This window comes from Echinops telfairi, unplaced genomic scaffold (genome assembly GCF_000313985.2).
Source record: "Echinops telfairi isolate 266 unplaced genomic scaffold, ASM31398v2 ScPeMD7_5592;HRSCAF=6446, whole genome shotgun sequence".
Classification (NCBI taxonomy): Eukaryota; Metazoa; Chordata; class Mammalia; order Afrosoricida; family Tenrecidae; genus Echinops; species Echinops telfairi.
Genome location: NW_022109491.1, coordinates 3519462 through 3530905, shown reverse-complemented (window position 1 = coordinate 3530905; position 11444 = coordinate 3519462). Strand labels below are relative to the sequence as shown.

At 51.6% G+C, this 11444-nt stretch overlaps 1 protein-coding gene across 9 annotated transcripts in view; it reads right to left on the bottom strand.

Moving 5' to 3' along the window:
- BCAS1 (brain enriched myelin associated protein 1) overlaps positions 1-11444 on the bottom strand; it is a 67087-nt gene that overhangs the window by 22126 nt on the left and 33517 nt on the right. For 7 of the 9 annotated variants that reach the window (XM_045295453.1, XM_045295451.1, XM_045295455.1 and 4 more), the window contains one exon: positions 5801-5842. The exons of the other annotated variants lie outside the window; for them this stretch is intronic. In XM_045295453.1, the coding sequence (XP_045151388.1) occupies positions 5801-5842 (42 nt within the window). The remainder of the gene's footprint in view (positions 1-5800; positions 5843-11444) is intronic. 9 annotated transcript variants of the gene reach the window in all.

The window sequence follows — 11444 nt, the reverse complement described above, 5'->3', positions numbered from 1 at the left end:
AATAGACTCCTCTCCCCCCGCCCCCCAAGCTTTTTGAAGCTTGTTAAGATTGAAGCTGATGCGTCATGCACCCCAAGGTCCCCAGGGGGCAAGGCAGGTTCTATCAGCATAGACTGATCTAATAGAAGAAGGGCACTGGGTTGGCTGGGGAGCAAATGTGATGTGTGGCCCCATCTATAGACCTTCCAGAAGACCTGGCTGGCCCCACCCTACAGCTCTGGGGTTATGACTTCCTGACCCTGTCCCTCCTCTAGGAAGTGATGCTCAGACTGGAGCCCAACCAGAGATGGCAGCTGGGCAGTGACCAGATGCTTGGGTACCCCCATGACTGAGTCCCTGCAAAACACCCTTTGGTGAGAAAGGTCCTTGGTGGTGGGTGTGGGTATGTCTGAGACGGAGGCAGTTTTTGGAGCAGTGATGAACACAGCTCAGAGCCAGCCTGCCTGGGCTGAAATCTAGACTCTATCCTGGGCTGGGGGCTCCCAGGGCACCCGCCACTCCACATCACCACGTCTCAGTGTTCTCCTCTCTCCGGGGAACATGGTACTCTTCAGAAAGCCGTTTTGAGGAGCAAGTGAGGTAATGCATACCATGTTCGCAGAACAGAACCTGGTCCCCTTTCAGCACTCAATTCACTCCATGCACTATTATTCATGTTACGATTAGAGCGGTTTACTCCCCAGGCATGATTTTCTGGTCCCTCACTGAGAGCAGCTATGTGACTATGTCCAGCTTCCCGTACAGCATCATACAAGGTGTTTTTTATAGGTGAACTCAATAAATAGGTACAGAGACAGCTCTGGGTAAATGCCATCGTCCCCGGTCTACAGATGAAGCATCTCAAGGGTTAAATGATGTGGCCACGGTCATGGCACAGGTAAGGACCGGATCTCCATGGAAGTAAACTGAGTAACAATGGCTTCACCAATGAAAATGGGGAATCAGACGTTTGAAGTCAGGAAGGTGCAGAGTTGGTTCGGTGACTCCATGAGTCACCCAGGACCCGGCTCCTCCTCTGCCATCTTTGGCATACTGTATTCTCACTGTGAAATGCGTCACCTCAAGGTCACAGAAGAGCTGCCGGGGCTCCAGACATCACTTCCCTGTCCCGATGTCCCAAGGAGGAAGGAAGGAAAGGCAGAGAAACAGATATGCTGCGTTGGGACGTCTGTATTTGGATCCTCCCCCAAATCAGGGTCCATACACTGGCCGGATGGAATCGAGGTCACATCTTTACCCCTGGACTAACTGCTGGGGACTTGAGCCGGGTGACTGGCTTGGACCAATCACAATCAAATACTCTGGAGCGGGGGCGAGGGTGGGGGTATGGAAGGGTAGGCGTGGTAGTTGCCATCGTTGCACGAGATCCAGAGCAGAAGAGTGCAGGGTGGGAAATAGGCCACTAAGAAATGAGTGACCCAGGTTTCTGGACAATTCTGTCTTTGAAGCTGGCTGGCTCGTGTGTGGTAAGCAAGGGCCTGGAGGGAAACCGAGCCCAAGAACAAAGCAGTGGGGCTTCACGGCGGTGAGGGCTTCGCGAAGCAACATTATGTGACTGCCACCAGGGCCCGTCCAGTCGGGGAGCATGGAGTCCTAAACGCTGGGCCACAAGCCCATTCTCCTAAACACGGCAGTTTCAGTAACCAGGAAACAGGACTTGCAGAGACTCCCGCTGGCTTTGAAGTCGGGCCCAGAAGCTTCTTGTTGGCAGCCAAGGAGAACCCATTGGCATCAGACTGGAAAGCCCAGAACGCCTTGGGCCGAAGCGTTGGATTGATTTGCATACACAGACACACGGATTCTCTTTTCCTTTGGATCATTTTCCAACTTCCTCTCAGGCGGGTGCTTTGGACGAAAAGCTGCGCCTTGTTCAGAAGACAGGATGGCTTCTGCCCATTCTCAGCTGGGGACACTGGATGCTCCAAAGTCTAGATGTGACCGTGTTTCAGTTACATTCCCACGGTTTGCTTTTCCCAGGGAGGCAGCATTCACAGCGTGAAGATGCTGGTGCGCCAGCGTCGTTGCTGTTCTGAGTCTGTTCTGACTCATAGCGACGCGATCTACGTACCACAGAACGCAACACCGCCTGGTCCTGTGCCATCCGCACAATCGTGGCAACGTTTGAGCCCATGGGTGCAGCCGCTGTGTCCATCCATCTTGGTGAGCTTCTTCCTCATTGCTCCTGTCCCTCCACGAAGCACGATACCCTGTCCAGGGACTGGTCTTCTCGGATCACATCCAAATGACCTGAGAGGACGTCACCCATCCTTGCTTCTAAAGAGCATTCCAGATGAACTTCTTCCCAGACAGATCTGTTTGTTCTCTTGTCAGCAGCCCACGGTACTTTCAATAGACTTCCCCAGCAACACAGTTCAAGGGCACATTTCATAGAGACGTAAAGCGTTCTGCGTTACTTCTATTTTCTACCATACCTGCTGGTCAGCAGAGGTGGCTCTGGCATTGGTTGATAGGCGTGTTGTGGAAAGTCGAAGGAAAGCATTGAAACAAATCAAACTTGACCACAGTTATGCCATCAGAACTCACTAGGAAGGCTGATGGTTATCATGAGCTGCCATTGTGCCGGGCCCCACTCCTGTGAGCCTTGTTACAATGAAACAGGACCGCTGTGAACTATGTGGTTTTTGAAGGCTGTAGATCACCATGCTTTTCTTCCTCATCTCTCTTGGTGTGGAGGTTCCACCAAAACCGGTTCAGCATCATAGCAACACACAAGCCTCCAGGGATCACTGGGCCATGGCTGAGCTTGGGGGTACAGTGGCCAGGTCCCTGGTATGGAAGGTAATAATGCTAGCAGGAAGTCCTCTTAATCACACCCACCTGTCCAGATTATAGTCAAGCACATGGGGTTGACTCACCTCTCCGTCTTTTTTTGAGTGGAGGGCATGAAGGAGACCCTGTGGTCAACCTGTCTCCCCTCTGTGTGGGCACTGGGTCAGCTGGGAGAGGTACCATTTTCCAAGGAAATTCCTAATGGTGTGGAAGCACTCCCTCATAGCGTTAGGTCTCTTCCGAGTGCCGGCAATCACCACGGGTGGCATCTGTTGACATTTCCTGCAGGTGGGCTGGTGGCAGGAGTCTCTGGTGTGGCCCCTCAGCTCTGCCAAGGACCCAGAAGGCAGCCATGGAGCATGTCGGGAGGAGTGGGGGGAGCTGTGCCCTAAGAAACGATCTATGGACAGTGGTCATCAAATGTGAGATCGTTTTTACTCGTCCTCCAAAACCATCCTGCTTTAGAGCCCCACCCCCTCGCCCCTCAACCACTTGGCAAGATTCATCCTTTCCTGAGCACATGGGTTCTACAAAAATGGGTGGTGACCCAGATGGGGCCATGGCTGTGGGCTGCCTACCCCAGAATGAGTGTTTCTTTGGCCTTGGACTCTGACCTAGGACCCAGTACAGGCATTCTCCCTAGTCCATTCTCACAGCAGCCCCAAGGGGCAGGTAACATGCTCGCTGCCATTGCACAGATGAGTCCACTGAGGCTCAGGAGTTGGTGCAACCCCGGTGGAGATGGTGAGACCCAGTGTCCTTCCACCCAAGGGTGAGCTGAGAGAAACACATCGTCACCACTGAGCCAACGGAGTGCCCTTGGCAGGGCGAAGCCAGTTAAAGCGGGGCCTCCGAGGCTTCCCTAAAAGAAATGCTTCATGTTATCTTTTGGTACCAAAGGCTGAATTTTCATGGCAAGCTTCTCTTTCTGTCTCAGATTTCACTCTAGAAGGGAAGAAATGCCTCCCGGGCCGACTGCCAGAAACCTACTCTGTGTTCCAGCAGTGGGGTAAGGGGGTGGGAATGGAGGGGCTGCAAGACAAACAGGTTTCCTCAAAAACTAATTGAGCGCTAACACCCCCAAAATGACTCTTTTCTCCTTTTTCTTCAAAAAAACTCAGCCCTGAAAATGGAATGGATGCTCTGGGTGTAACTTTTTACTTAAAAAACAAAACAAAACAACCAATGAGGCCTGACGATTCATGGGGCTCCTCTTTGCCAGTGGCTGAGATAACTAGAGATTATGCGTCTCCATCAAAAAGCTAGCCCATCCACGAGAACATTCTGGAACTAAGAGAGACCTGCGTTTTGAGGTTAGCGATGTCTACAGAAAGTGCGGGTTTTAAAAGGTCTCCCTTCTACGGAGAATCCTAACACACCGCCTCCATTTGAATTTCCCTTCCACCCAACGGACAACATGACTACAACACGCTTGGATTCCCCACATCTGCTCTGCTTCAGAGGGACAGAAATAAATGAAAACCGGGGCCCGTCCTGGGCAGGGCAACAAGCAACACCCAGGAAGCACTGGAGCAGGCTCTTGCCTTGGCGAGGCGAGAGCAATGTGTTTTCTGTCTTGAACGTCTGCCTGTGAATTCACGTCTTCCCACTCATCAGTTTCGTTTTTTTCCTCTTAAGACGGCACTCAGGGCAGAGGGCTGTTATTTCTGGTCTGGAATGCTCAAGGCGCCTAGCTTTCAAGCTCCCTTAAAGAGTTTTTGGAAAGATCCCTTTTATGTTACTTTTGGGGGTGGGTTTTCATGTGGGTTCATCTCCTTCGAAGCGAATCATTCTTTCTGGGAATTCCAGACCATTCTTTGACAAGGTCCAGGGCAAAAAAAAAAAAAAAAAAAAGACTTGGAGCTCCAATCTAGTGGCGTAGAGCACTGTTTCCCAAGGTGGGTGACACCGCCCCCTGCTGTGGGGGGGAGGCCCCCGGGACCCTGAGGAGCTACAAGAGCAGATAACCTAGACTTGATCCTGGATGATGGGCTATCGGACACGTTTTTGATGGTCAGGGGTCATTTCTTCCCCTTTCTTTCTAAAAAGGGGTGGTTGGCCAAATCAGTGTGAAAGCCTGTGTTGTGGGCAGTTGGTGTCCCAGCCCGAGACCAACAGCCCTGGTGGGCATCTCTCTACTGTGGCAGGTGGTTGTGCCTGGTGCACCTGCCCGCCCCCCAGCGCCCGGAGTGAGCAGAGAAGCTGAGCAGCCATGGGAACAGGTGGAAGAGCAATCACTGTAGAGTCAAGGCGAGGGCGTGGCTTGAGGGGGTGCAGAGCTGTTCTCCCACTGGATAGACTCTTTCAGCCCCTCAATAACAAATGGTTACATGTTCTGATGTTGCATTTAGTTCCCACGGACCTCATGGGTGTTACAGAGTCCCAGTGGCACAGCAGTTAAGCAACTGGCCACTAAACTGAAAGGTTGGCGGTTCAAACCCACTCAGAAGCTCTGAGGGAGAAAGATCTGCTCTTTGCTCCGGGGAGGGGTGGGGGATCACAGCCTGGGAATCTCTGTCCTCTCATAGCACCCTTACAGGACAGAGCAGACTGATCCTTTGAGTTCCGGAGGATGCACATCTTTACAGGTGCAGAGCTCACTGCTATGGAGTCTATTTGGACTCACCATGGCCTTGTTAGGCCGAGCAGAACTGTCCTGGGGGGTTTCCCAGGCTGTGAGCCTTTATGGCAGTGGAAGGCCTCGTCTTTCTCCCGAGAAGGAGCCACCAGTGGGTTTGAACTGCTGACTCAGAGGTTGGCAACCCAAGGAATAACCCACTATGCTATGGGGCAAATATTGATCAGATGGGACGCCATAACCATGCGTGTTACAAATCCAGTGTTTTCCCCCAGCAAACCCCAATCATGTGAGTGGATGAAAGAGTCTACGGCAGAGGGGTGACACTAGGATCACGCAGGTACATGAGACCCCAGGGCTGGGGCCATTACCACCAGTCCAGCATGCTTCCCAGGAGAGTAGAATGACTCTGCCATCGGACACGCAACTTACATTCTCCTCTGACCCTGTGGGGATGGAATCCTCTTTACTGGACTAAAGGGAAGAGAAACGCAGGAGTCAGAATGCTGCAAAAACAAAACAAAACAAAAATCCTACAAAAAAGTGAAGGATTAGTGGGGCTAGTACTTCCTCCCGTGGCAACCCTTGGATACTGAGTTATTTATGTATAAACTTTATTCCAAAGACAGAACTTGAAGGAAGCGGACAGAAATGGAATGGTAAACATCACCAGGTAAGAGAAGGGGAAAATGTCCCACAGTGGATGGCCCTTCTCGATGGGGCTGGCCAAACCATTGAGCTGTCCGATATGCTCAGGACAAAGAGAAGTGTAAGCACGCCAGAGAGGCAATATACACCAACTGATGGGGCTTAAAAGGGCCACACAGGGAAAACAGACAGACAGACAGACGTTCTGCAGAAAACACTGGTCAGAGTCTTGGCCAGAGGGCTGAGATGTACATTTTCAAGTCATTGATGAAAAGAGGGAAATAATGACAAATCACGCATAAGCCATAACGGTTGGGTAAATACCAATTAGCCATTCAGGAAAATTCTGCACCTGACTAGAGAACTCTGCCCCAGGAGCTAGCTGGAGGCAGCAGGCCCTGCCGTGTCAGCCTTCTTCTGACCAGCAGCCAGGGGTCAGCACAGGGGCTATTTGTCACAGCTGCCCTCGGTATGCACCCATCTCCTCGTGCCAACATTGCCCGACGTGTGTCTACGGAGGCTACGGGCCTGTTCACAGACCCTCTGAATCTCATCTCTGGGGTTCCAAGTCAAGAGCTTGTAGTGGTGAATTTCATATGTCAACATGGCCAGGCTACAAACGCCAGAAACTCATGCGATAGAATTAGTGCAGACCCACAGCGACAGGGTAGACCTGCCCTGTGCGTTTCTGAGACTACAACACTTCATGTGCGTAGAAAGCCAGGTCTTTCTCCTGAGCAGTGGCTGGTGGCTTTGAACTGCTGACCTTGCAGATGTTAGCCCAACGAGTAACCGCTACGCCATCTAGACTCCTTTGGCTAGGTCAGGGGTGGGCAAACTTTTGAGACACAAGAGCCAATCTTGTCCTTCACGACAATTTAAAAATTACTCGAGAGCCACAAGTCTATTTTTTTATTAATTATTTTATTGGGGGCTCGTACAACTCTTATCACAATCCATCCATCCATTGTATGAAGCACATTTGTTGCCATCATCACACAAGTCTATTTCTACAAACAAATGAAATCACCATTCTCTGAATAATATCCTTTAAAAATATATGGCTCTCGAGCCACAGTTTGCCCAGGATATGTCTAGGCTATGGTGGTTGGCTGATTGGCTGACCACGAGTTGAGAGGCTGCTGTGAAGTTGCCTTCGGGGATGACGTTAGCTTTAAGTAGAACAGATGGTTCTCCAACAGGTGGGTGGGTCTCAATGAACCCCCTGAAGACTTTTAGAGCAATAAAGGGATTTTCCCTAGGAAGTGTTCTCTCTCTAGACCACACAGTGACATTTGCCCCAAGTCCCTTACTCTTCACACCCCACACTGCCCGGCCTAGAGGCTTTGAGACCCAAGACTGCAGGGACCTCCCGCCTGCCACCAGCCAGTGGCTCTTGGAGTCACCAGAGTGGGAGTCAATGCGAGAGCAGGGAGTTTCGTTTTTGTTCGGAGCTTTGCCCGGTCATGTGAACGAATCCCTTTAAGCCAGTCTTTCTCTCTCTACAGCCTGGCTGGTTGTTGAGTTGATTTGGACTCCCGGCAGCTCCACCGGTTGTTGATGATTGAATTCTGGGCACTAGATCACCAGGCCTTTCTTCCAAGGTGCCTCTGGGTAGTCTCAAACCGATGACACCACCCAAGGACTCCATTTATGTGCACTGGCCTCTGAAAATGGCTGCTATTTGCACATGTAAACAGCACAGTGCTGCCCTTGGTACGGGCTGGGTTATCGATAGTGCTTTTGATGAATGCTGGGAAGCAGAACTATCGACTTAACCTGTTAGACGGATGCTAGGCTCCTCTTTGGAGCCCTGGTGCTGGAGTGGGGATGCACTGGGCTGCGTGCCATCTGCACGGTGGGAAACCAGCAGCGGCTCTACTGGAGAAGGGCTGGGCTGTCTACTGCTGTAAACAGCTACAGTCTCGGAAGCGCACAGGGGGTGGCTAGGGGTCAGCACTGACTCCATGGCAGTGAGTTTGGTCTTGGTTGGGAGGCTTCTTTTAAAGCAACTCTTTCATGTTGCTTTAAGACACTTCCTGAAGTCTGCCTAAGCCAGATACACTTTTCTCCCAAACTGCATCATAAACCAACACTGTAAACACCAGCCCGAGGCTACCTTCGGTTTCAAAGGCCGAATGGGGTGTGGGAGATGTGGGTTTAGCTACAATCTGGCTGGCCTGTTACTACTGGGCTTGGGGGGGAAAAGCTGTATTTGGCGTGAGAAGACTTCAGGAGATTTCCAAAACAATGTGAAAGCGTTTAAGGGCAGCCTGGAATAGGTCTAATAGGATTAGCCTATAGCTTTGCCTCTCAGCTTCCATCAAAATTCGCTATGGTTAACTGAACATGTGCAGCCACTGTGCTAAATGGTTACATGGATGAGTATCAGCGGTTTCCATAGGCTGATGGTCAACAGGTCACACGCGTGTGAAGCAAAGCCCCAAAGAAACTCTCATTCATTGTGCCAGTATTTTGAGATCTATATTGGTTCTCTCTTTGAGGACGTTCATGAACCCACCCAGGGTGCAAACACGGCGGGTAATCACTCTTCTGACATTGGCCAAGAGACTGATAAGAACTTTGAACCAATAGGCCATCGCCATGCTCCAGAGGCCTTCCAGAAAGGAGCTTCTGGCAGTGGGGGTTGGTTCGTTCATTAGTAGTCTTTGGGGGGTGGGGCTACCATTCAACCAGCTACCAAGTTGCCATCGTGGGCTGTGCCTGGCAGCGGGGTGAACGCTTTCTATTGGTTTTCCACGTCAGGGCTCACCGTGGGAGCAGATTGTCCCCAGGATGAGTCCCAGTCAACTCGATGGCTGTGACTTTGGGTTTGCTTTAGTTTGGCTCCAACACCTGTTGAACTTGGCTCCTCCTCTAACGTAGATGTCCTTTGGCACGCGGAGGTGTCCCCGGCCGTCCTTTGACGCTGACCTAAGCATGTCCGCATCCTCAGCAGGTCACCGCTCTGTCTGCTCCTTGACTTGCATTTCTTCAGCTTCTTCTCTTTCTCGTCTTTATTTCAAATGGGCTGCTTCCCAAGTGAAAACTGTTGCTGTCTCTGGGGTACAGGAGAGCTGCCCCACAGGGTTTTCCTGGCTTCCAGCTTCAGGGGAACAGGTCAATAGGCTTTGCTTGTCTTCTGCCTCTAGATGGGTTCAAACCACCAACCTCCAGGTCTTCTGTCGAGTAGTACGGACCTGCCATCCAAGAGCGCTGGGTCACAAAATTCACAGTGTGGTGAAGATCCCTCACTGAATGCTGAATGCTGGTCACCCAGCATGTTTTCTTACCCAGTCCTTCCAATAACCACAGAGGGCAGGTCTCACCGGCCAGGTCTACAGCGGGGGAATCGGAGGCTCGGAGGGTTTGCGTGAGCCACTGGAGTCCAACAGCTGGCGGTGGTCAGAATGGAGATGAGATCATGTGTCTTTCTGGCTGCAGGGCTCATTTGACCACGAGGAGAAGTGCTCCTTTGGCTCCAAATACACGAGTGATTCTGTGCACACATTGGGTGTTCCTTGTGCTCCCAAGTGGATCACAAGCCCTTTAATAATAGCACAGGGGTCTCATACTTTTTGTGCCGACTGGGGTGGTGTTGGTGGTACCAGAAGTCACACTGGGATATTCGGATCATGACCAGCCAGGGTGTCCTTAGAAGAAGGACGAGGATGCCGTCACTGAGCATGCCCTCTGCGGCAGGTGCTGTGTGGGCACAATGACTTTTTTCTCCTCACAGCACTACGAGACAAACATCTGCCCGACCCTGCTGTTGTTGCTAGCTGCCTTTGGGTAGGAGCTGACCCACAGTGACCCGGTGGAACGCAGCCTCGTCCGGCCCCGCTCTATCCTCACTATCTTGACTAGATCCCAGTCTCTTGTGGAAGCCATTGTTTCCTCCATCTTGTCGAGGGTCTTCCTCATTGGCTCTGACCCTCTCCTTTACAAGCATGATGTCCTTCTCCGGGGACTGGTCCCTCCTGATGACATGCCCAAAGCACACGAGACAAAGTCTCGCCATCTGCTCTTTAAGGACCTTCTGGCTGTGCTTCCTCTGAGACAGACGTGTTCGTTCTTCTGGGGGTCCATGCCACCGTCAACGTTCTGCTGCAGGACTCCAGGGCTGCCTAAGCTTCCCTAGGCCCATGGTCCTTCTGGGGATATTCCAGGCTGACTGTACACAGGGCTCTCAAGTTCAATCCTCCCACCCCTTTCATTAAGCTGACGAGGAGCAAGAAACCAAACAGAACAAGGATGCTTTGCAAGGTCACCGAGCCAGGAGCAGCCCAGTTAACCCTGGCTCTGCAAAGGCATGCTCACTCCAGTAATTAGGCCTTCACCATGGTTTCTTCTTTATCTTCTTCTTTTTTGGCAAGGCCATCACAAGGTGAAGTTCATTTCTTCAATGGTTCCTGTTCTTCAGTATACCTACAGTAAGAATACCTTCAGCAATCAAGATCATACCAAAGTGGGGGGGGGAGCCATCTGTAATGCACACCATCAGAGGCTTTCAGACGCCGAAGTCTGTTTAGCCACACGCTTCTCCGTGGACACCCGGCAGAGTGTGGGTGCGCGTGGTGCTGGTTCTCAGGGAAAGTAAAAAACGTCCCAGTGTTTTTTAAGTGCCCTTCAAATACCTCCTTAAAAGCAAAAGCAAAACAGGAGTGAATTTGGGAGCCCAAAGGTGCTCCACTTGAAGGAAAAGCACACAAAGGTCCTCATTCAGCATGCGGCTGGGACATGGGTGCCCCCCAGGAAGGTCAGTGGTGGGTGTGCAGGGCCTGGCTCCCCACTGGCTCTGCTAACCTGCCTCATCACAGCAGGGAGACACAGCACCAAGCACGTGATCAAGCTTGGGGTGAATAAGGGGAATGGTCCCTCCTTAAGCTCCATGGGTTGCTTTCCCCCCCCTGATCTGGCAAAAGATACGATTTACAGGAGCCTGAGCCCTGGTGGCGTAGTGGTTACATGCGCTTCGCTCCAACCATAAGGTCAGCTGTTGGAAATCACCAGCCGTTCCTTGGGAGAAAGATTGGGCTTTCTACTCCTGGGAAGAGCCACAGTCTCAGAAACCCACTGGGACAGAGTGGAAGCTGGCGTGAGTGGCCCTGGGGGCAAAATTAGGCTATGTATTGAGCTGCTAACCAGAAGGTAGGCAGTTTGAAACCACTCACTCCTTGGAGGGAGGAAGATGAGACTGTGTGCTCCTGTAAAGAGTTTAAATCTTGAAAACCCACAGGGGCAGTTCTACTCTGCCCTCAGGGTTACTGTGAGTGAGACTGCCTGGCAGTGAGTTTAGTCTTCGTTTGGAAACGGGCTTCTTCGGCTTCTCTTAGCATCTAGACCAGGGGTTCTCAAGCTTTTTAAACAGGGGCCAGTTCACTGTCCCTCAGACCCGTTGGAGGACCAGACTGAAGTTTTTTTTTTT